Below are 24,153 nucleotides of genomic sequence, written 5' to 3' on the forward strand. Positions count from 1 at the left end.
GTGAGGGGAGGCGGAAGGAAAGTTCCCTCCAAGGCCGCTCCGATTTCAGAGCGGCCTTGGAGGGAACCGATTTCGGAGCGGCCTCGGAGGGAATAGGCAGCACGCGCCGGGCTCGGCGCGCGCAGGTTGCACAAATGTGCACCCCCTTGCGCGCGCCGACCCCGGATTTTATAAGATACGCGCGGCTACGCACGTATCTTATAAAATCCAGCGTACTTTTGTTCGCGCGTGGTGCGCGAACAAAAGTACACGCGCGCGCTGTTTTGTGGGGATAGTGTCTGTTGAATGAGAGGATGGTCTTGTTCTCTTGAGGATGGATTCAATTTCCATTGCAGTTATAGTTTCAAAGGAATTAAGTTCCGTGGTGAGGTTGTTAAGAGGAGTCTTGCTGGGTGGAGTGGTAGTGGAGAATAGTGTCAAAAGTTTGTCAGTTTTATCCTGGAAATAAAGTGCGAGGTCCTCACATTTGGTGCTGGCTTCTTTGTCTGGAATGTGGGCGAGGGGTAGTTTAGTTAGAGAGGCCACAAATTCAAAGAGGGCACGGGCGTTGTATTGGAATTGGTGAATTTTGCAGGCATGGAAATCTCTCTTAGCTTTATTTAGCATTTCACGGTAGTTATAGCGTGAAGTTTTAAACTTTGCAAGGAGTGAGGTGTAGGATCTTTGTGTCAGTTTTTTTCTAGCTTTCTAAGTCGGTGTTTCATATTTTTCAAGTTGTGCATGTACCAGGGGTTTTTTTTAGTGTTTTTTGCGGAGTTAATTTCTCTGGATTGTAGTGGGCAAATTTTTTCTGCCACTGCGTTAGTGATGTTCTGCCAAGAAGCTAGAGCTGAGTCAGCGCTTGAAATATCTAATCTGTCAAGGGACTCTGACAGGGATGTGATAAGGTCGTCTCTATTACATGTTTTTCTAAAGTGTATGATGGCTTTTGAGTTCACGTGGGGGGGGGGGGGGGGGGTTCCTGATGGAGCAGGTAGCTTTAATGAGAAAGTGGTCAGACCAGGGAATGGGAGAATATGTGGGGGGGGGGGGGGGGTGTGATTGTATGAGGGAGTTTATGAAGATAAGGTCAAGGGAATGTCGGCTTAATGGGTGGGGTTGTTAATAATCTGTCTAAAGCCTTTTGCTTTTAACGATTTTAGTATGGTGTCACAGGAAGTTGTGCAAGGGGTAGAGTCAATGTGAAGATTAAAATCTCCAAGAATGATAGTTGGAATGTCTATGTTAATATTCATCCAACAGTGCCAACACAGACCATGCTCTCTCCAGAGCTCAGAAAGACCTAAACATTTTTCTGAGTATGCGTGGGTGCTCCTGAGCAGTCACCACCATGCGAGCCTTCTCAGTCCTTTCACAAGCTGGGGAGGAGAGTGGGATTGTGTAGCTGATTTGTCACTCTGTTCACAGAAAATACCTGTTATAGGTAAGCAACTTTGCTTTCTCTGTGGACAAGCAAGACAAATCCAACCCAAGCTACTAATAAATAAACCTCTCTCTCGCTCTCTTTTTTTTTTTTCTTTTTACTAATTGCAACCCAGGATAAAGAAGTGGGAGGAAGAGTTGAAGCTGTTAATTAAAAGAAAATTGGTTCTTACCTGTTAATTTTCGTTCCTATCATACCATAGATCAGTCCAGACAAGTGGGTTTCTGCATCCCCACCAGCAGATGGAGGCAGAGAACAAAAACTTTGAAGCACTGCTACATCTCTGAGAGTGCCACCTGCAGTCCCTCAGTATTGACCTGTACCCAAGCCAAAGATTAGTCCCTAAAACCCTTTCCAGGGAGAACAGGTAACTCTGGGTTGGAACCCCCTGAACTGGAGACTTTCATATTTCCAGAGAACAAAACAGTCTGCTAATTGCTTAACATATTTACAATCTGCAAACATTTTTTAAATACGGTTCATAAGAACATAAGAAATTGCCATGCTGGGTCAGACCAAGGGTCCATCAAGCCCAGCATCCTGTTTCCAACAGAGGCCAAACCAGGCCACAAGACCTGGCAATTACCCAAACACTAAGAAGATCCCATGCTACTGATGCAATTAATAGCAGTGGCTATTCCCTAAGTAAACTTGATTAATAGCCGTTAATGGACTTCTCCAAGAACTTATTCAAACCTTTTTTAAACCCAGCTACACTAACTGCACTAACCAATTCCTCTGGCAATAAATTCCAGAACTTTATTGTGCGTTGAGTGAAAAAGATTTTTCTCTGATTAGTCTTAAATGTGCTACTTGCTAACTTCATGGAATGCCCCCCTAGTCCTTCTATTATTTGAAAGTGTAAATAAACGATTCACATCTACTCATTCAAGACCCCTCATGATCTTAAAGACCTCTATCATATCCTCCGTCAGCCGTCTCTTCTTCAAGCTGAACAGCCCTAACCTCTTCAGCCTTTCCTCATAGGGGAGCTGTTCCATCCCCTTTATCATTTTGGTCGCCCTTCTCTGTACCTTCTCCATCGCAACTATATATTTTTTGAGATGCGGCAACCAGAATTGTACACAGTATTCAAAGTGCAGTCTCACCATAGAGCGATATAGAGGCATTATGACATTTTCTGTTTTATTAACCATTCCCTTCCTAATAATTCCTAACATTGTTTGCTTTTTTGACTGCTGCAGCACACTAAGCTGACGATTTTAAAGTATTATCCACTATGATGCCTAGATCTTTTTCCTGGGTGGTAGCTCCTAATATGGAACCTAACATCGTGTAACTACAGCAAGGGTTATTTTTCCCTATATGCAACACCTTGCACTTGTCCACATTAAATTTCATCTGCCATTTGGATGCCCAATCTTCCAGTCTTGCAAGATCATCCTGTAATGTATCACAATCTGCTTGTGATTTAACTACTCTGAATAATTTTGTATCATCCGCAAATTTGATAACCTCACTTGTCGTATTCCTTTCCAGATCATTTATATATATATTGAAAAGCACCAGTCCAAGTACAGATCCCTGAGGCACTCCACTGTTTACCCTTTTCCACTGAGAAAATTGAACATTTAATCCTACTCTCTGTTTCCTGTCTTTTAACAAGTTTGTAATCCACAAAAGGACATCGCCTCCTATCCCATGATTTTTTAGTTTTCATAGAAGCCTCTCATGAGGGACTTTGTCAGACGCCTTCTGAAAATCCAAATACACTACATCTACCGGTTCAACTTTATCCACATGTTTATTAACTCCTTCAAAAAAATGAAGCAGATTTGTTAGGCAAGACTTCCCTTGGGTAAATCCATGTTGACTGTGTTCCATTAAACCATGTCTTTCTATATGCTCTATGATTTTGATCTTGAGAATAGTTTCCACTAGTTTTCCCGGCCCTGAAGTCAGGATCACTTGTCTATAGGTACCCGGATCGCCCCTGGAGCCTTTTTTAAATATTGGGGTTACATTGGCCACCCTCCAGTCTTCAGGTACAATGGATGATTTTAATGATAGGTTACAAATTTTAACTAATAGTTCAGAAATTTCATTTTTTAGTTCCTTCAGTACCCAAGGATGCATACCATCTGGTCCAGGTGATTTGCTACTCTTTAGTTTGTCAATCTGGCCTACTACATCTTCCAGATTCACAGTGATTTCGTTCAGTTCGTCTGACTCATCACCCCTGAAAACCATCTCCGAAACTGGTATCTCCCCAACATCCTCATTAGTAAACATGGAAGCAAAGAATTCATTTAGTCTTTCTGCAATGGCCTTATCTTCCCTAAGAGCTCCTTTAGCCCCTCAGTCATCTATCAGGAAATTCAGTCTTTCAGCAGTGATGGGGTGAGTCTCTGGCCTGATCTGTGGTATTACAGGAACGAAAATTAGCAGGTAAGAACCAATTTTCCTTTCCTATTCATACCCAGATCAGTCCAGACAAGTGGGATGTACCCAAGCACTCCTAAACTGGGCAGGAACTCGAAAGACCCACGCGTAGAACACTCTCACCAAAAGACGCATCTTCCTGCGCCCGCACGTCCAAATGGAAACACTTGGTGAGCAGGCGTAACTTGTGCGATAAAGGTAGGGGGGTGGGTTAGGGAGGGGAAGGTGCGGGAGGGTTGGAAAGAAAGTTCCCTCCGAGGCTGCTCTGATTTCGGAGCGACCTCGGAGGGAACATGCAGCGCGTGCAGGGCTCAGCGCGCGCAAGTTGCACAAATGTGCACCCCCCCTTGCGCTCACTGACCCTGGATTTTATAAGATACGCGTGACTACGCGCGTATCTTATAAAATCCGGTGTACTTTTGTTCGCGCACGCGGTTTTTTAAACTGTACCCCTTAATCTAAATACAGTTAAAAATTAAACCCAGTGCTCTGCATTGCCAGAGATAGGATTAAAACTCAGTGCTGCCTGGAGGTGCTCCTCCTTTCCTTAAGGATTGGATTTGGCCTGCAGACAGTGAAAGCAGCCGGTGTTAATCTAACATCTGGAGTTCCAAAAGTAGGACTGGATTCTCCTGGCTTCTCCTTGTGACATGTGAGCATGGCATCGGGCAGATCAACAACCCACCCAGAGCTTTCTTTTTCCTGGAGAATAAAATAGCATTGGCCTGCCCAGCTCTGCAATTTCATTTCTTTTCTGATTTATGGGACACATGAACCACATGGAGGTAAATGCAAGCCTTGTCTTTTCAAATTAAACTCCAGCAAAAGTGGCCTAGTTGGCGGGCAGCTGTTATATAAGCACAGAGAGCTGATGTGTCTAATTAGTGACGAGTGCTTTCTGTACAGTGTGTGAGGGGCTTCGGCAGCAGCGTCACAGATTATTGCAGACAAAGGTCACTTTAAAAACACAGACAGATACTGAGAGAGAAATGCACCCACACATCCTGTACACCACTACACAGGGCCTGCAGAATTACAGAGGAGAAAAGGGAGATATTAAAACTTACCAGATCATTTCTTTTCCTTTACTTCTGCTATACCAGTCAAGAACCTATGGGTTATCACCTGTATGTATGTCATGAGCAAAACCTGCATAACCAGCATACGTCTGTCAAAGCTAGTCACCGATCATGGCAATGAACCCTTACAATCCTATCTATACTAAAATTCTCTCATAAACCCCCCCTCCCCAAATTAAAAAATATTAAACACAAGTGAAAAACTGTTTCATTTCACTATAATATAAGCACTCATATTGTAAGAGAGATTGTTTAACAAATCCCTGCGTAAAAAGTATAACAGAATATTAAACACTAACTCACTTGTGGCTTTTTTTTTTATTATTATATCAAGGCAGCTTGAAATATTCTTCCTGGATGGGCTTTCTTGACTGGTGTGTCAAAAGTAAAGGAAAGGAAATGATCAGATAAGTCAATTTCTCCTTCTTTGTTCTTCTGCTCCACCAGTGGGAAGTATCAAAGCCCATATACTAAGGGTGGGTAGACTGTAAACTCACTCTTAAAACAGTTGCACCAAAGGAAGCATCCTGTTTGGCGAGAAAGTCCAACCTATAATGCTTTACAAATGGACTTCATGTAGTCCATGTGGCTGCCTTACAAATATCAATAGGATTAACCGCGCCTAATTCAGCCCAAGAAGAAGCTTGTGCTCAGATTGAGTGAACCTTTAACACCCTTGGAACTTGTTTTCCCTGCAACAAACACTCAGAGAAAATGGCTAATCCATCTTGCAATTGTTGCTTTTGAAGCAGCCTCAGTTTTTCGTAAGCCACCAAATAGTATCAAAAATGTCTCTGGCTGACGAAATTCTGAGGCCTGCAAATACCTTAAAAGACATCTCTTCACATCCAGAAAATGTAGAGCCTCCATCATTCCCTTACAATCACATTCATTAAATGAAGGCAAAACAATCTTTTGATTCAAATAAAATACTGAGACCATCTTTGACAAAAAGGATGGTACTGGCATTAGCATTATCGCTTCACTATTGAATCTCAGGAAAGGAACTTCACACAACAATGACTGTAACTCAGAAGTTCGTCTTGCCAATGAAATCCTTTAGGATCACCTGCTCTAGAGACTCGAAAGAGCCTGTCAGGGAAATTTAAATTCCACAGAGGTACTTCTGGCCTAACTGGTGGATGCAAATGTTTAAGCCCTTGAAGAAAGCAGGAAATATCCTTATCAGAGGATAAAGATAAATTTTTAACTGGTCCCCTAAAACAGGCAATCGCTGCTATCTGTACCTTCAGAGAATTTAAAGCTAAGGCCTTATCAAAGCCCCTTTTGTAAAAAGGCCAGAATGTCACCAATCTGAGATCACCAAGGGAAGCAAGAAACCTCTTTGCATTAGGTCTCAAAAAAAAACATCATACCCTCACGTAATCCAGTGAAGTGGAAATATTCTTAGAATTTAACATTGTCTTAATTACCAATGGTGAATAATCCTTAATAACTAGCTTTGCCCTCTCAAGAGCCATGCTGTAAGCAAGTATGGAGAAGGGTCTTCCATTAAGATTGGACCCTGATGAAGCAGACCCCTGACTCCTGGTAGACGTAATGGTTTGTCTATTACCAGCCTGCTTAGATCTGCATACCAGGGCCTTCTTGGCCAATCTGGAGCCACCAGGATCATAATAGCTCTCTCCTTCTCTACCTTTCTTATCACACGGCTTAGCAATGGCTAAGGGGGAAACACATAGAGAGAGACCTCTTCTGGCCAACTTTAAACCAGAGCAGCTATGGCCTCGCTGCCATATTCCTTTCGTTGGCTGAAGAATATCAGTGCCTTTGAGTTCTGCTTTGTCGCCATTAAATCTATCTTCAGCTTTCCCCACTTCTGCACCACCTATTGGAACTCTCAATGATTTAGTTTCCACTCGCCTGGATCTATTAGGTGCTTGCTCAAATAATCTGCCTGGGCATTTTCCTATCCTGCAATGTGTAGGGCAGAGTGTTAAAGCAGATTCTTCTCTGCCCACATAAAGAGAAGATCCATTTTCTCTGCTAATCTTTGACTTCAGTTACCTCCTTGCTTGCAGAGCGGCAGTTGCTACCCTTCAAAAAACATGGGGGTTACCTATACGGCACGACAGATACTTCATTAAGACGCTTGCTGGGCAGACTGGATGGAGCATTTGGTCCTTTTCTGCCATTGTTACTATGTAAAACAGTAATTCAGAGCTCTAAAGCAAATTGAGAACCTTACCTTCTTGCCAGCTGAACAAACTCCTTTTTCAACATGAGTGCTTGTTTAAATTAAATTCAAAACTCCACCTATTATCTCAAAATGGAATATAAGGAGCTGGCTCGGTCTAAAGAACATAATTGGGATTTAAGATTTCTCCTATGTCCGTCCCCTTTACGCTCCATTTGATTTGCTATCACATTTACACTTGTTTTCTCATATTTATACTTGTTCTCATATTTATACTTTATTAGACCCTATGTTTTAATATAACGCTTTAGCTGCTACTGTTATGTTGTTCTATATACTCTATTAGAAGCTTTGTTTTATTGTAACGCCTTAGCCGCGATTGTTTTGTTATATTGTAAACCAATATGATTTGTTAATTGTACAAGAATGTCGGTATAAGAGAATTCTAAATAAATACATAAATAAATAAATAATTGGCTCGCTTCTCTGAAAGAGAATAGATCTGCAGGAGTCTGGCCACAATTTAAGAAATAGTTCTTTAGAAATAGTATAGATGCTAAACAAACCAAATATTTCTCCTTAAAGTAAAAAAAATAAATAAATAAATTCAGATCTTCACGGTGTGCTTGTCCAGCCATCCCATCCAGAAGCAGGAGGCAGAGAACACTGGTGGCCATGCAGATTCCACTCATGATGGACAGTACACATACAGGGGACGTCATTAAGAAAGAAAGAAAAACCAAAAAAACAACTCTGCCTCCAGATACTGGATGAAGGGATGTAACCCAAATGTCCTTGACTGGTGGAGCAAGAAGGACAAGGAAATCAGGCTTAGGGAGACTTACATTATGTATCTGGGGATAGTATTATGTCCCAGAGCAAGCACTTGAGATCATCCCGTAACAGGCAGAAGGAGGGAGAAGGTACAAGTGTGCGTTTCAGAGCAAATGAGAGAGGAAGGGGTGGTGGTGAGGTCAAGTCATCTTTATTTTGAACTCACCTGTCTTTATCAGATCAAAGTGAAAAAACGTGTAAGTTAAACATTAAGAAATACAGAAATATCAAAATCATAACATGGACATGAACATGAACATAATCAAATACAAGTCTAGAACTGCATGACAACTTCAATGAGCATTTTATAACTCCATGACCTGCATGTGTGTAAGGGTGAGGGGAGATGTATCTGTGTGTGAATCTATGAGGATGGAGAAGGGGGTAATATAGAGGAGGAGCGTGGTGGAGGGGTTTGACCCCTTACAGTACATCACTACTGTGCTAATCAGCCCTTGTTTGACTCTTCATAAGTCATCCACTATCCTCGGTAGATAACCACAATATCCCATCTTCAATTTAACACCCACTATGCCTTCCACTAAACTCCATAATAATCTAGAGTTAGAAATTAAATACCCAGCTTTCCGGGTCTGTGTGGCCACCACTAACCTGCTGGCATCAACATTGTTTCCTCATGTGTTCCAGAGCAAGAGAGAGGAGTGTGTGCTCCAGAGCAGGCAAGAGGGTGTGGTGTGTCTGTGTTCCAGAGCAGGCAGGAGGGGGAGAGAGGAGTGTGTGCTCCAGAGCAGGCAAGAGGGGTGTGTGTGTGTGTGTGCTCCAGAGTAGGCAAGAGGGGTATGTGTCTGTGCCTGTGTGTTCCAGAGCAGGAGACAGGGGTCTGTGGGTGTTCCAGAGCAGGCAGGAGGGGGAGAGAGGAGTGTGTGCTCCAGAGCAGGCAAGAGGGGTGTGTGCGTGCTCCAGAGCAGGCAGAAGGGGGGTAGGCGTGCGTGTTCCAGAGCAGGCAGGAGGGGTGTGTGTGTGTGTGTGCTCCAGAGCAGGCAGGAGGGGGAGAGAGGAGTATGTGTTCCAGAGCAGGCAGGAGGGAGAGAGAGGAGTGTGTGCTCCAGAGCAGGCAAGAGGAGTGTATGTGTCTGTGTGTTCCAGAGCAGGCAGGAGGGGGGGAGAGAGGAGTATATACTCCAGAGCAGGCAGGAGGGGGGGGGAGAGAGGAGTATGTGTTCCAGAGCAGGCAGGAGGGAGAGAGAGGAGTATGTGTTCCAGAGCAGGCAGGAGGGGGAGAGAGGAGTATGTGTTCCAGAGCAGGCAGGAGGGGGAGAGAGGAGTGTGTGCTCCAGAGCAGGCAAGAGGGATGTATGTGTCTGTGTGTTCCAGAGCAGGCAGGAGTGAGAGAGAGGAGTGTGTGCTCCAGAGCAGGCAAGAGGGGTGTGTGTTTGCTCCAGAGCAGGAGACAGGGGTCTGTGTGTGCTCCAGAGCAGGCAAGAGGGGTGTATGTGTCTGTGTGCTCCAGAGCAGGCAGGAGGGGGAGAGAGGAGTGTGTGCTCCAGAGCAGGCAGGAGGGGGAGAGAGGAGTGTGTGCTCCAGAGCAGGCAGGAGAGGGAGAGAGAGGAGTGTGTGCTCCAGAGCAGGCAGGAGGGAGTAGGGATATGACTGTTGCTTGCAGTTTAGGAAATTACAGAGAGCCTTTGGGTCGTTTCCTTCCTCCCATTGGACTTGATTACAGACTTTGACAGATGAGTTTAAGCAAATGCTGGTTTCATTTCTGGTGAAACTGGAGAGTAGGAGGGGGTGTACAGAACATTTCTTCACCCACAGGACACTCCCTCACATACTTCAGGCAGGAGGTTTAATGACTTCCTACAGAAACTCAGCATAACCAGTACATTTTTTCCAAAGCAGATTCTTCCTAAGGAAGGCAACTGAAACACCTCCAGCGTACAGGGCATTCCCTTGGAAAAAGTCAGAGCAAACATTACCACATTTAAAGGGTCAACCTTCCTCTGCCTCCCCTCCTCCTGGACAGTCAGGCTAGCAGCATGGGAACTCCCAATCTCTCCGTAGCAGCTCTTCTCCCCCCTCCCCCTGTGTGTCCTGATTATAAAGGGGGAGAAGAATTGCCAAGCAGCTCCATGCTTTTCAGGATGAATTGATCCAGTCCTTGTTTTATCTCATCGCAGGTTTGGAGTAGAAGAGCAGCATTACAAATCCCTTCATGCACTGGGACAGAACCAGGCCTGGATCAGCCCCGAGGGAAGACGCAGACCCGTGTCCTGTCCCTGCCGGGCTGCTCTGCCACAGTATTGTGCCCCAAGCACAACTGAGAGAAGGGGGAGAAATGCAGCAGTGAGAGAGGGTGGGGTGGGGGGGGGCATAGAAAGGAATGTAAGAAGGGAGAGGGAGAGGAACCTGCGGAGAAATGCAGAATAGCCTAAAGAAGGAGGGGGTGATGGCATATGGAGATGTACTGAGGGAGAGGAGGGGTAGAGAGAGGGAGAGGAAGAGCAGGAGGCGAGAAGTTTATCATGCTCCCTACCATCTGATTCCTCCCTTTTTTAAATCCCAGATCTACCTATTTCTTTTCCTTGTATGGCCAGCTTGAAAAACGGGACAAATGTGCATTTTGTTCTTTGTGTGGACAGGATTATAGGACAAGTTCTTTAAAAACGTGGAAAGGTGAGTAATTCAATCTGAAATCCAAAGCAAATCCTATATAAAAGCAAGATAACCTGGTCGCCTTGTTTCCCCTAGCACTAGTTCACGCTTCTCCCCTCTCAAAGAAATAACCCTACACGTTCCTTCCCACCTCTTCCTATTACTGACATTAGCCCAGCTCTGCCAATGCAACTCACTCCTACCCTGCAGCAGCCCCTGCTATTCCACTTCCGTTTACCCACTCCATAGTAGAATAACCCTGCAAATGCACCTCATTCCTGCCCTGCAGCTCCCAGTGCTAGTCCAGTACTGAGGTCCACCCTCCCACCCCAGCTGGAATGTGACCGTTTTTAGGGCGAAGGGAGTTGCCTGCACGCAGAGGCAGAGAACCCCTGATGGATGGAAGCTGTTCCACATCTGTTCGGTTTCTATCTGTTGCAAGAAAACAGCAGTAGTCTGACAAAAACAATCTTCATTAAAGTATTTTCCTTTGTTGGCTCCAAATTGTTTTTATTTTCTCTACAGAAAAGAACAAATTGTCCAGTTCTCCATCCCTCAGAATAAAATAGCAAATGCAATCATAAAACAATATCAGCCATGAGCAGAAGTAACAAGAAGGGCCCAGTACAGAAGCAGAGTCAGAGCCAGAACCAAAGACAGGGCCAATAGACGAGGACACAAGCCTCTGCAGTGTGAAAGGTACTGATCCTGGCTATGCCCCTAGGATGCAGATCCAAGCCTCCCAGCCCAGCCCTGCTACCGTATAAAAGCATGCAGCAATTCTAGGTAGAGTAAGGAGGAATACAAAGCCTTCTAGCACGAGACAAGACAAAGATGTGAAATATGTTAGGTTTTAATACCAACAATTATGCCAGAGCAAAATGAGGTCTCTGTGAGCTTCACATTCTAAAACAGGAGGAACTGAAAGGGCACTCACACCTAACCACCGATGGCATCCGGAACCAGTGCCTTCCGCTGTTCTCAAGCTTCTGAACTTCAGTCAGGTCCCCGAGAGTCTAGGGAAGACGCTGCTTGTGGCACTCATGGGTCCCACCATTGTAGCGACGTACGCATGAACACTTGGCTCACGTTGGTTCCACTGAACAAGAGAATTCCAGCTAGAATGATCATACAATCTGAAAGCTCAGTAAAGCTTCTTAAAACATCTGAAAACATTTAACAGATGTTGAGAATTGATTCAAATTGCTTTATTTTCACATCAGCTCAGGAGACAGCTCCAACTGCCCCAAAAAACGTCCAGAGATTCAGACCCTTATTGATGAAAGCAGTGGTGAGACAGTTCTCTATCTGTTCACTGTATTTGATTCTGTAAGTCATTTTATTCCCATACAATGGACTGTTGTAATAGAGAGAGAGGGGTAAATTTTAGGGTGGATCCCCCATCTATGCTTTGATCATCTCATCACATTAGACATCCTCCATACATGGGCTCCTGTGTTCTACTGATAATGAAGCAATCAGAAGTAAGAGTCAACAGAAAGAAAATGTCTTTTCACAGGGGCTTCAGGTCACAAACAAGAAGGATCTCTGTACACAGGGCCTGCGGGTCACAAACAAGAAAGGAATCTGTACACAGAGCCTGCGGGTCACAAACAAGAAAGGAATCTGTACCAGAGCCTGCGGGTCAGAAACAAGACGAGTCTCTGTACCCAGGGTCTGCGGGTCACAAACAAGAAGGGGTCTCTGTACACAGAGCCTGCGGGTCACAAACAAGAAGGGGTCTCTGTACACAGAGCCTGCGGGTCACAAACAAGACGAGTCTCTGTACACAGGGTCTGTGGTCACAAACAAGAAGGGGCTCTGTACACAGGGTCTGTGGGTCACAAACAAGAAGGGGTCTGTTCACAAAGCCTGCGGGTCACAAACAAGAAGGGATCTCTGTACACAGGGTCTGTGGTCACAAACAAGAAGGATCTCTGTACACAGGGCCTGCGGGTCACAAACAAGAAGGGTCCCTGTACACAGGCCTGCGGGTCACAAACAAGAAGGGGTCTGTACACAGAGCCTGCGGGTCACAAGCAAGAAGGGGCTCTGTACACAGGGCCTGCGGGTCACAAACAAGACGAGTCTCTGTACACAGGGTCTGTGGTCACAAACAAGAAGGATCTCTGTACACAGGGTCTGTGGGTCACAAACAAGAAGGGGTCTGTACACAGGGCCTGCAGGTCACAAACAAGAAGGGTCTCTGTACACAGGCCTGCGGGTCACAAACAAGAAGGGTCTCTGTACACAGGGTCTGCGGGTCACAAACAAGAAAGGGGTCTGTACACAGAGCCTGCGGGTCACAAACAAGAAAGGGGTCTCTGTACACAGAGCCTGTGGGTCACAAACAAGAAAGGGGTCTCTGTATACAGAGCCTGTGGGTCACAAACAAGAAGGGTCCCTGTACACAGAGCCTGCGGGTCACAAACAAGAAGGGTCTCTGTACACAGGGTCTGCGGGTCACAAACAAGAAGGGTCCCTGTACACAGAGCCTGCGGGTCACAAACAAGAAAGGTCCCTGTACACAGAGCCTGCAAGTCACAAAACAAGAAGGGGGGTCTCTGTACACAGGGCCTGCGTACAAACAAGAAGGAGGGTCTGTACACAGAGCCTGAGAGTCACAAAACAAGAAGGGGGGTCCCTGTACAGAGAGCCTGCGGGTCACAAACAAGAAGGGTCTCTGTACACAGGGCCAGCTGGTCACAAACAAGAAGGAGGGTCTCTGTACACAGGGCCTGAGGGTCACAAACAAGAAGGAGGGTCTCTGTACACAGGGCCTGCGGGTCACAAACAAGAAGGAGGGTCTCTGTACACAGGGCCAGCTGGTCACAAACAAGGAGGGTCTGTACACAGGGCCTGCGGGTCACAAACAAGAAGGAGGGTCTCTGTACACAGGGCCTGCGGGTCACAAACAAGAAGGAGGGTCTCTGTACACAGGGCCAGCTGGTCACAAACAAGGAGGGTCTGTACACAGGGCCTGCGGGTCACAAACAAGAAGGGGGGTCTCTGTGCACAGGGCCTGCGGGTCACAAACAAGAACGGTCTCTGAACACAGGACCGGTGGGTGTGCAGATCTGCCAAGTAACAGAAAAATGTCTCTGGACAGAGCTTTCCAAACTCCAGGTGACTTTGGTTCATTCACTCAGTGTCATCCCATCTGACTGCTCTCCTTTTCCTGGCACGTGTTACAGGTCAGAGGCATGGCAGCAGGACCCAGGGGCCAGCAGCAGGTTACCTCCCCATCACACACTCGTTAGGAAGCTGCATCGCTCTTCTCCAGTGTCAAGAGGTCAAAAAACTTACAGTGCTGGGCCAGCACTGTCTGAGGAAACAGTGTTCAGCAACCCCATTGCAGAGAGTAAAGGGAGCCAGTGATGATCTCCTTCAGTTTCTAAATCAACAAGAGAAAGGGCAGAGAGTTCCCTCACTCATACAGGATGACAGTAGAAGTGCGGTGCGAGGCAAGTGTTCTGGCTGGGCACGTACAGGACATGCCACACGCTGGCTTCCGGGTATCTTGATATAGGGAAGAGACGCCCTTCACGGGGGGGGGGGGCTCAGATGCTCTTCAGAGCATTCCAGCAGCTCGGCAGGGCAGGAGCCAGTCCCTGAGGTACAAAATCCAAATCCTAGTGATGGAAGGGAGGCGGCTGCCATCCCAAGCAGCGCAGCGTGCGGTCAGCAGCCTCAGGTACTGCTGGCCCTTTCTCCAAGTAGCCAATATGTTCTCACTTTCCCTTTACCCTTGGGGAGAAGAGGACAGGACAGGACATGTGTTAATAGTTATTATTTAGAATTAGGCAGCTCACGGATGAATGGATGGTTGTCCCGCTGGGAAGGGAATACTTTAAAAACAGGAATCGTACATCAGCACAAAGCAAAAGATGTGAGGAGATTGGGTGGGGGGGAGGGGGGGAGAGTGGGACCCTCGAACTTATGCGCTTCAGGAAAAAACAAAACAAAACAGGATGTCAGACTACATGTAAGTATGGGGTTCAGTTTTGGGCCCCCAAATCTAAGAAAAGGTAGAGGGAAGAGTCACTGGGCTCATGAAGGGACACAGGTGCTTAGATGTGCTCTGATAGCAATTGTCGCAAATCGTCAAACAAACTGGGAAATGTAGTCACGTTCTACAACTATATCAAAGGAACCTAAAGCCACCTTGCGGGCGGCAATCTTTTTACCAAAGCAGCAGCAGATGAAATAAGATGTTAGGCAGGTGACTGGAGACCAAAGGTGATCATCAGAGCAGACCACAAAAAGCAGGAAAAAAAAAGGGGGTGCAGACACTAAAGCGACCTAATGAAGCTGGGGTTTAGCTTCAGGTTCTGCCGTCTCAGGGTGGCACAGTTTAGTGGCACAGATGCCTGCTTACAGCTCCCCCCCCCCCCCCAGGTTTGGCCCCTAAAAGGCTTCCCTGCACAGTCTGATTAGTCCAAAAGGATCCTGGCATTACCTTCATTTCTATGTCTCCTCGGAGCTCCAGTTCAAAGCAGCCAAACTCCTCCAGGATGAGGTTTGTTGCTGGAGACACATGGATCTTTAATGCTAACATGGAAAAATAGGAAAATGTTCTGAACAGTATAAACTGCAAATACTTCAAGCATCTCCAAATCTACCATCCAACCTACACCAGAGACTAATCCCGCACCTCTGCCCCCTCCCCACTGATAAAAGAAAGTAATCCTGCCCCTTCCCACCTATACCAGAGAGTAATCCCACACCTCTGCCCCCTCCCCACTGATAAAAGAAAGTAATCTTGCCCCTTCCCACCTATACCAGAGAGTAATCCCGCAGCCCTGCCCCCCGTACCTATACCAGAGAGTAATCCCGCAGCTCTGCCCCCCCCCCGTACCTATACCAGAGAGTAATCCCGCAGCTCTGCCCTCCCGTACCTATACCAGAGACTAATCCCGCAGCTCTGCCCCCCCGTACCTATACCAGAGACTAATCCCACAGCGCTGCCCCCCGTACCTATACCAGAGACTAATCCCGCAGCTCTGCCCCCCTGTACCTATACCAGAGAGTAATCCCGCAGCTCTGCCCCTCCGTACCTATACCAGAGAGTAATCCCGCAGCTCTGCCCCTCCGTACCTATACCAGAGAGTAATCCCACAGCTCTGCCCCCTGTACCTATACCAGAGAGTAATCCCGCAGCTCTGCCCCTCCGTACCTATACCAGAGAGTAATCCCGCAGCTCTGCCCCTCCGTACCTATACCAGAGAGTAATCCCACAGCTCTGCCCCTCCGTACCTATACCAGAGAGTAATCCCGCAGCTCTGCCCCCTCCCCACTGATAAAAGAAAGTAATCCTGCCCCTTCCCACCTATACCAGAGACTAATCCCGCAGCTCTGCCACCCTACAGATACCAGATATTTAAGAAAACATAAGCATCTAAATTAGATTGAAAATTTGCCAAAATTTGGCTGCCTAAGCAAAGCATGGAGTGTTTTCTAAATTGACAGCCTGCCTGAACCTGAAGCCAGCACTCCTCCCCACCCCCCCTAATTAAAATGAAAATGTTTTAATGCTGGGAGAGAAGGAAAAGGGGGGGGGCGGGTTAGGGAATATTTTCATTGAACACTTAGTGGATGGGAGGGTTTTGTTCGGCTGGTGTGAGGCTGAGGGGTTTTTGGCATCATGGTGGGGGAGGGAGAAGTTTGAACTTTTTCTCTCTTTTCTTCATCCCGTGAGCTTCTTACTTAAATGACTAAGGTCATCCTTAATTGAATTTTTAGCCACAGCCTAGCCGGGCAAGTTGTGACCAAAACGTTTCCTAAACGTGGCCAGCAATCTGAGTACACCTTAGATCAATACCAATTTGGTTTCTGGAAATTGCACATTACCAAGATGCTCCTTCACTCCAGTTTCGAGAGTGTGCGGCTGGGCTCTGATCAAGGAACCTCTCTTGCACTTCTCCTACTTGACATTTCTTCCACTTTCGACACTATTGATCATCCGGACCTCCTTTCTAGGTTATGGTCTCTTGGTATCATGGGTTCCGTTCTTTCTTGGTTTACTTCTTATCTTACTAATCGAGTGCAACAAGTCAAGGTTGGTTCTGAATCCTCAGCTTGGATTCTCCTTCATTCTGGTGTAGCCCCCAAGGCTCTGCATTAACAGCAACCTTTTCAACATCTCTCTGACTCCGCTGAGTCATCTGCTTGCCAGCCTTGGGGTACACCACAAGATATTTTATTTATTTAGACGTTTTACATACCGTCGTTCCAGAGTAAGATCGCAGTGGTTTACAAAATATCCTTCATGTTCTTGTTTAACAATCACATTCTGAGCCAGCGAACCACGGCAGATATACGTTCTTATTCGTGTTCGTACATATTCCTGGTCAACATGACAGCAGATTTATAGTCTTCATATTCGTACAGTTTCAAAGTCAGCATTACAGCAAGAACAGATTTTAATTCAACCACTATACACTTTACATCAATCATTACTTATTGCTCGCTTCACTACCATTGTCTCTTGTATTGACGTTGAGGTTTTCAGTATATTGGAATTTTATGTTAAATTGTGAGCTTTCCTAAACAGCCATGTTTTCAGTTCACGATTGAAATTCTTTTTTCAGTTCTCTGACGTAATGACGGGAAGGGAGTTCCACAGAGCTTGGGGCCTGCTATGGAAAACATTCTGTCCCTTATATATATGCAGATGATATTCAATTTTACTTTCCCCTCAAAGCATCACGGGCTCTCACAGAACAATTACTTTCTTTGTGCCTTTCCACCATTCAGGATTGCCTTAATCGGAACAAACTTGCTCTCAGTGAAACCAAAGCTGAGATTATGATGCTCCATTTCCAGTCTCTCACATTCTGGAAAAAATATTGCCTTCAGAAGTCAAAGCTTTCCCATATCTAAAACAGTCTGCAATCTCAGTGTCCTCACTTTCATCGCAGGATCACATCAAATCCCTATCACAGACTTCCTTTTTCAAACTACGGCTTTTGCGTTATCTGAAGCCTTTACTGGACCCCAATGACTTTCGTACCGTCCTCCAATCTTTACTCTTTTCCAGCCTTGACTACTGCAACTCGCTTTTTCTCAGGCTTCCACATTTTATACAATTTGTCCTTTACAGATTATTCAAAACTCCGCAGCCAGTTTGTTAACTGGAACTCCAATACGCCATATTACACCTGTTTCACAAACACTACACTGGCTTCCGATTTCTTATCGGATTTCAATATAAAGTAGCTGTGACTGTTCACGAGCTTCTGCACAATATTTCATCACCATGGATTGCAGCTGTACTCCCACTAGAACTCCAAGATCCTTGAACCAAGAACTACTAGATGTCCCTTCACCAAAAGCAGTCCACCTGGATGAAACTGGACTCCATGCTTTTTCTACTGCTGGCCCTCGCTTCCAAAGGAGATAAGGTCAATTACAGAGCCTAACTTTTTCAGAAAAGCCCTGCAAACGTATCTGTGTCAAAAAGCATATCCCATCCACATGTCTGAGTACTACCATCACAAAGACAGGCGAGCCCTGCAATGCTCTTCTGGTGTAAATATGATGTTGTAATTGATTCGACATTGCGTTTTATTTGTTTTTACCCAGCTTATGAAGTATGTCTTTTTTTGTATCCCGCCCTGAACATAGGAAGGGCGGGTAACAAATATTTTAAAATAAATAAATCATCTAGCTGCTACATCTGGTGCTCAGGGGTTTGGAAAACAGACCCCCAAGCGGCAGTGTGTGCTGGGATCCTCTCTGGCTGAAAGCTCTTAAACAAACCCAACTTCTGCTGCTTCCTTCACGCTGGGCTTTCTGCTCCTGCAGCGTTACCATTATCCTCTTCAAAGCTGACCACAAAATTGTACAAACACTTCCTTTTACAATTGCTTTGTAAATATTGCCTTTTAGTTTGTGCATGTAGATAAGCAAAAGCTTTCCTCTGAGCATGAATCTAATTTCAGTTTATTTAAAGAGCTGTACAGTCAGGCAGCCAGTGGGCAGGAGACCCCCTAGGACCCGACCTATTTGATATGCTGGAGGGATGGGCCACTCTGATGCCTTCACGGCCATTCTGCAAAGAATGAGCTCCCACATCATCCTGAGGCATCAAGTGACCAGCAAAATAAAGAGGGGACGGACGGAAGAGCAGAAAGACTTCCTCAGGGCAAGACATGGCAAAGGCAAGGGAAGCCAGAGCCATGAGAGGAGCAGAGGTGGGGCGAGGATTAAAGTGAAGATGTGCCAGAAGGACAATGCTATTTCTGAAGCCCCTCACCACCTACCTTCTCCATTGGACTCCATGCGAGAGGCAGTGTTTACTGTGTCCCCAAACAAGCAGTAACGTGGCATCTTCAGCCCAACCACACCAGCACAAACTGGCCCTGGGAACAGAGCAATTGCACAAATATAATTTCATCCTCAAACCTGGCAAGAGTATTGCACTCTACTGAATTTGTTATTGTTCAATAAAGATGTTGAAAGATAAATAATTTCATCCTGTTATCCCTTCTCTCTCACCAGATACCCCATGGGTTAATTACCCCAGTCTGTCACCTTCCCCTCCATATCCTTTCCTCTGCTATGTCTCAGCACACCATACAGTCCCACAAGATCAATGTTACATGGTTCAAACACTCCCAACTGAGGCATGGACTATTCCAATCTAATAACGGGAGAAGGGTGCAGCACTGTACTTGAAACATTCTCCGTCTTTTGGCTAAGATAGCAAGTAAGGTCTGAGGCACAAGCTGAAGCCAGTCCCATCTCGAGACTGAGAATCTGTGCAATATGGGGGGGGGTTAACACCCTGTCACCCAACCCCACTGCCGACATGAAACTGTTTGAGCTCTGACCCTGACCAAAGCTCTGGTAACAAAGCAAAACTATCCATTCTAACAAACACTTTCCACTAAATATTCTACCCATCCAGGGGGGTCAGGGGGTCAACTCTCAGCTGCCATCTGTATGGGGGAGGGGATGATAAGAACATAAGAAGTGCCAAGCTGGGTCAGACCAAGGTCCTTCATGATTTTATAAACTTCTATCAAGAACCCTAACCTGCGTAGCCTCTCATCATACGAGAGATGCTCCACCCCTTTATCATTTTTGTCACCCTCCTCTGCACCTTTTCTAGTTCTGCTTTACTTTGTTTTTTTAAGATCGGACAACCAGAATTATAGAGAATACGCGAGGTGCAGTCGAAGTATGGATTGATACAGAAACATTAGGATATTCTCCATTTTATTCTCTATTCCATTCCAAAGAATTCCTAACTTTTATTTTTTTCTGTCTGCCGCACACTGAGATAAGGATGTCAATGTATTGCCCACGAGGACTCCAAGGTCCTTTTTTCCAATACATAACCCAGCATCATATACCTGTAGTTGGGATTATTTTTCCCTACTTGCATCACATTGCACTTCTCCACAGTAAGTTTCATCTGCCAGCCAGGTGCCCAGTTTCCTATTCTCACAAGGTCCTTCTGCAGTTCCTCCCAATCTCCTGTGGTCTTAACAGCTTAGAATAATTTTGCATCATCTGCAAATGTGATCACCTCACTCGTTGCTCCCTTTTCCAGATCATTTATTAATATGTTAAACAAAACTGGTCCCAGTACCGATTCCTGGGACGCTCCACTATTGACCTTTCTCCATGTGGAAAACTGACCATTTAGTGCTACCCTCTGTTTCCTGTCTTTTAGCAATTACCAGTCCATAATAGGACATTAAAAAGCCCATGGGCTTGGAGGCAATTTCCTGAGTCATCCTCTCCTGGGCAACTTTCTCAAATGCCTTCTGAAAATCCAAAGACACTTTTATATCCACATTTATTTTTACCTTCAAAAATGAGGCATGGAGGAGCAGCTAAGAATCAAGGGAAGCCAGGGTTCAAATCCTGCTGGTGTTCCTTGTGACCTTAGGCAAGTCACTTCACCCTGCTTAGATTGTAAGTCCTCTTGTGCAGGGAAATACCCACAGCCTGTGAATGCAATCCACTTTGAAGTGGCTGACCAGTCACAAAAAGGTGGAATATAAATTAGAAATTAAATTTAGAAAAATCTAATAGATTCAAAACCCAGCTTCCGGCACAAGGTGAGAGACCCTGAATACAGATCAGATCTTGGACATCATATAAAGGCCTTGTAAATTGTTATTACTGGGAGGGGTCATGAAGGATAGAATTATAAAAGATGGAAAAATATTCTTAGGTTTCTGTGAATGTTCAAATTTGGCAACTGTATTGCAATCTGTTGAATTTGTTTTATAAACTGATATTGTTTAATAAAAATGTTGAAAGATAAAAAAAAAATCTAATAGATTTTTAAGGCAAAACCATGTTGACTCTTCCCTATTAAGCCATATTTATCTATGTGGCCAGCAGTTTAGTTTTTAAGAATTGCTTTGACCATTTTGTCCAGCACAGACCTCAGAATCACTGATCTATAGTTTTCTAAATCACCCCAGAGACCTTTTTAGAGATCAGCATTATATTGGCCACCCTCCAGATATCAGGTACTGTAGCTATTTTAAATGATAGATAAATTATTAGCAACAGGTTTGCAATGTCATGTTTGAGTTCTTTCAAGACTCTGGGGTGGATACCATCCAGTCTTGGTGATTTGCCACACATTAGTTTATCAATTTGATCTATTACATTTTCCAGTTTCACAGTGATTTACTTTGCTCCGAATCATCACTATCAAAAGAATATTTCTAGTGTGGGTATGTTCCCAAAATCCTCCTCAGTAAAGACAGAGGCAAAAAATTAATTTAGCTTTTCTGCTATTTACTTGAGCTCCCTTAGTACTACCTTTACCCACCGGTCATCTAGCCCAACTGACTCTCTTACAGACTTTTTGCTTCAAAAGTACCTGAAAAAGATTTTATTAGTTTTTACCTCTATAGCAAGTTTCTGTTCAAATTCTCTCTTGGCCTGCCTGATTACTGATTTACATCTAACTTGCCAGGGCTTATGCTCTTTCCTATTTTATTTATCAATCAGTCTTATTAACTGCTTCCCTGATCTTCAAAGAGAATGCCCAAAGCAGTGTATAATAAAAGAAAAAATATATAAAATAAGAAATCACATCACAATTAGCCAAACACAAACATCAAAAACAAATCTGAGATCAAGAAAACCCTCTACTCCTCATCCCCTCCCAATCTTTCCAGCTCCTACATTTCCCAAAAATGCACAAAAAGAGAAAGTCACCCTTTATCCTAACCCACAACCACACACCTGTCCTCAACAATCCCATTTCTAACCACCAGCTTAAGAGTCAAGAAAAATCCAGGCCTTCAATCGGGTATAAATCTACCTCTAGTCTTAGATCTACCAGAAACACATTCCACAAAACAGGAGCAATCATAGAGAAAGTTCTCACTCTCATCCAAGTTTTCCTCACTTCTCAAAAAGATGGCACCAAGTAGTGTTGCCTGGCTACATCACCTTGGTCTACTACAGCCTAATTTATCCCATAAATACCCACAACCGTCACCTCTCATCAGTCAATGAACTAATGCCAGAATCAAACTTGGCTTGCTCCTAAATTGGGAGACACTAAAGCCTAGGTATCAAGAATCACTTTCACCAAGCATGCTTTCTGTAAGACTACTCAAGCCATAATAGTCTGGACCATCAGTAGCCTATGGGTAAATTCACCCGAAAACTATTACAATAGTCTGGTAACAAAATTACCAAAGCATGTACAACCATTCTAAACGACTACACATCCAAGAGAGACTGTAGCCTGCTAACCATCCACAGTGTGAAGAAAGTATTCCATGCCACTGACTGCACATGGGTCTCATCTGTACCCCCAAATCCCTAGCCACCCCCACCATAGGCACCAATTCACCCTTTAACAAAATCCTAAGAGAGGGAGACCCAAGTTCAGGGGAACCAGTCCTCACAATATCCAACTTTTGTCCATTACACATCAGGTAATGTGAAATCACCTGCAGACTCTCACTGACACCCCTCCTGCTCCTCCTACAAAGACTGCCTGCCCAATGTCATCAGGAAAGAGGAAACTTCTCAACTCCAAAACTCAAATTACCTGCCCCGTAAGGCATATAAATAAGTTAAACAGCAATGGGGACAATGATGAGCCTTGGGGGACAAGAAAAACCTGAGAGCAAATTCTCAGCCCTAACAGCAAATGATCTCTTACATTAAAAAAAAACAAACAAAAAACAACCTACAGTACCTGAATATAATCTGCTTTGAAATGCCCAAAAAGCAGAATATAAATGTATTAAATAATTAAAGAAGCAATTCAGCACAACACACCCCTACCAGCCCAATTTCTATACACTTCATGATTAAAATATCAAGATCCAAGTCAAAGGCATAGGGCAAGTCCAACAAGATAAGAAGGGCATGACCTCCCTACTACTACTTAACATGCGCTACACGACATACACAGTGCTGTACAAACATACAAAAAGACAGTCCCTGCTCATAGAGCTTACAATCTAATAAGACAATGGTTAAAAAGAAAAGAATGCTAGCTAACAAGACTAAAAGCAGACAATCAGGTATAAGATTTAAAAGCTGTTTAAAAAAAGGAGAGTTTAGATGGGATTTAAACAAGGCAAGAGAGGGATCAGGACGCACCGGCTCAGGAAGACTATTCCAAGCACACGGCGCTGCCAGGTGGAAAGCACGGAGTGTGGAATTGGCAGTGCTGGAGAAGGCACGGATAGGAGTGACTTATCTGAAAAGCGGAGTGCACGAGGAGGGGTGTAGAGAGAGATAAGAGAGGAGAGGTAGTGAGGTGCTGTAGAGTGAAGGCATTTGTAGGTGAGAAAGGAGCTGAACTGTATGCGGGAGCGGATAGGGAGCCAATCAGTGACTTCAGAAGAGGGGGTTATGTGAGCGTAGCAACTTTGGCGAAAAATAAGTTACGCAGCTAAATTTGGGGCGGATTGCAGTGGAGAGAGATGGCTCGCCGGGAGACCTGTAAGGAGCAGGTTGCAATAGTCTAAGCGGGAGGAGATGAGAGAGTAGATAAGGATTCTGGGAGTGTGCTCAGAAACGAAGGGAAGGATTTTGGCAATGTTATAAAGAATGAAATAACACGTTTTAGCAGTGTTTTGGATATGCATAGAGAAGGAAAGAGAGGAATCAAAGAGGACTTCAAGGTTATGGACTGATGGGACCGGGATGACAATCGTGTTATTCACAGAAACAGAGAAAGAAGGAAGAGGGGAGGTGGCTTGGAGGGAAAGAGAAGGAGCTCTGTCTTGGCCATGTTGAGTTTAAGGTGACGGTGGGACATCCGGGCAGCAATGTCAGACAAGCAGGCTGAGATCCAGGACTAGATTTCTGGTGAAATTTCTGGTGTACAAAGGTAGATCTGGGAGTCCTCAACATAAAAATGGTATTGAAAGCCATGAGAGGAAATCAGAGCACCAAGGGAATTAGTATATAGGGAGAATGAAGAATGCTCAGTACTGAACCCTGAGGCACAGCGATTTATAGTGGAATGACAATAGAGGAGGATCCACCAGAGAAAACGCTAAAAGTGCGATGTGAGAGGTAAGAAGAGACCGGACAGAGTCCCGAAATTTAAGTGAGGACAGAGTATCAAGGAGTAGGTGGTGATAGACTGTGTCAAAAGCAGCAGACAGGTCGAGAAGGAAAAGAACAAAGACCTG

The 24,153-nt window shown here is 45.0% G+C and overlaps 2 protein-coding genes across 3 annotated transcripts in view; both read right to left on the reverse strand.

Annotated features, from left to right (window-relative positions):
• INTS3 (integrator complex subunit 3) overlaps positions 1-8,598 on the reverse strand; it is a 138,868-nt gene extending 130,270 nt beyond the window's left edge. Inside the window, exon 1 of the mRNA XM_029581628.1 lies at positions 8,510-8,598. The gene's annotated coding sequence lies outside the window, so the exon portion shown is untranslated. The remainder of the gene's footprint in view (positions 1-8,509) is intronic.
• A 2,749-nt stretch (positions 8,599-11,347) lies between these two features.
• The window catches only part of NPR1 (natriuretic peptide receptor 1), an 82,373-nt gene continuing 69,567 nt past the window's right edge, over positions 11,348-24,153 (reverse strand). For both annotated transcript variants that reach the window (XM_029581624.1, XM_029581625.1), the window contains exons 20-22: positions 18,775-18,873; positions 14,970-15,061; positions 11,348-14,257 (exon numbers count right to left, since the gene is read on the reverse strand). In XM_029581624.1, coding sequence (XP_029437484.1) covers positions 14,201-14,257; positions 14,970-15,061; positions 18,775-18,873 — 248 coding nt within the window. In that variant the 3' untranslated portion in view covers positions 11,348-14,200. The remainder of the gene's footprint in view (positions 14,258-14,969; positions 15,062-18,774; positions 18,874-24,153) is intronic.

The sequence above is a fragment of the Rhinatrema bivittatum genome, chromosome 16 (genome assembly GCF_901001135.1).
Source record: "Rhinatrema bivittatum chromosome 16, aRhiBiv1.1, whole genome shotgun sequence".
Classification (NCBI taxonomy): domain Eukaryota; kingdom Metazoa; phylum Chordata; class Amphibia; order Gymnophiona; family Rhinatrematidae; genus Rhinatrema; species Rhinatrema bivittatum.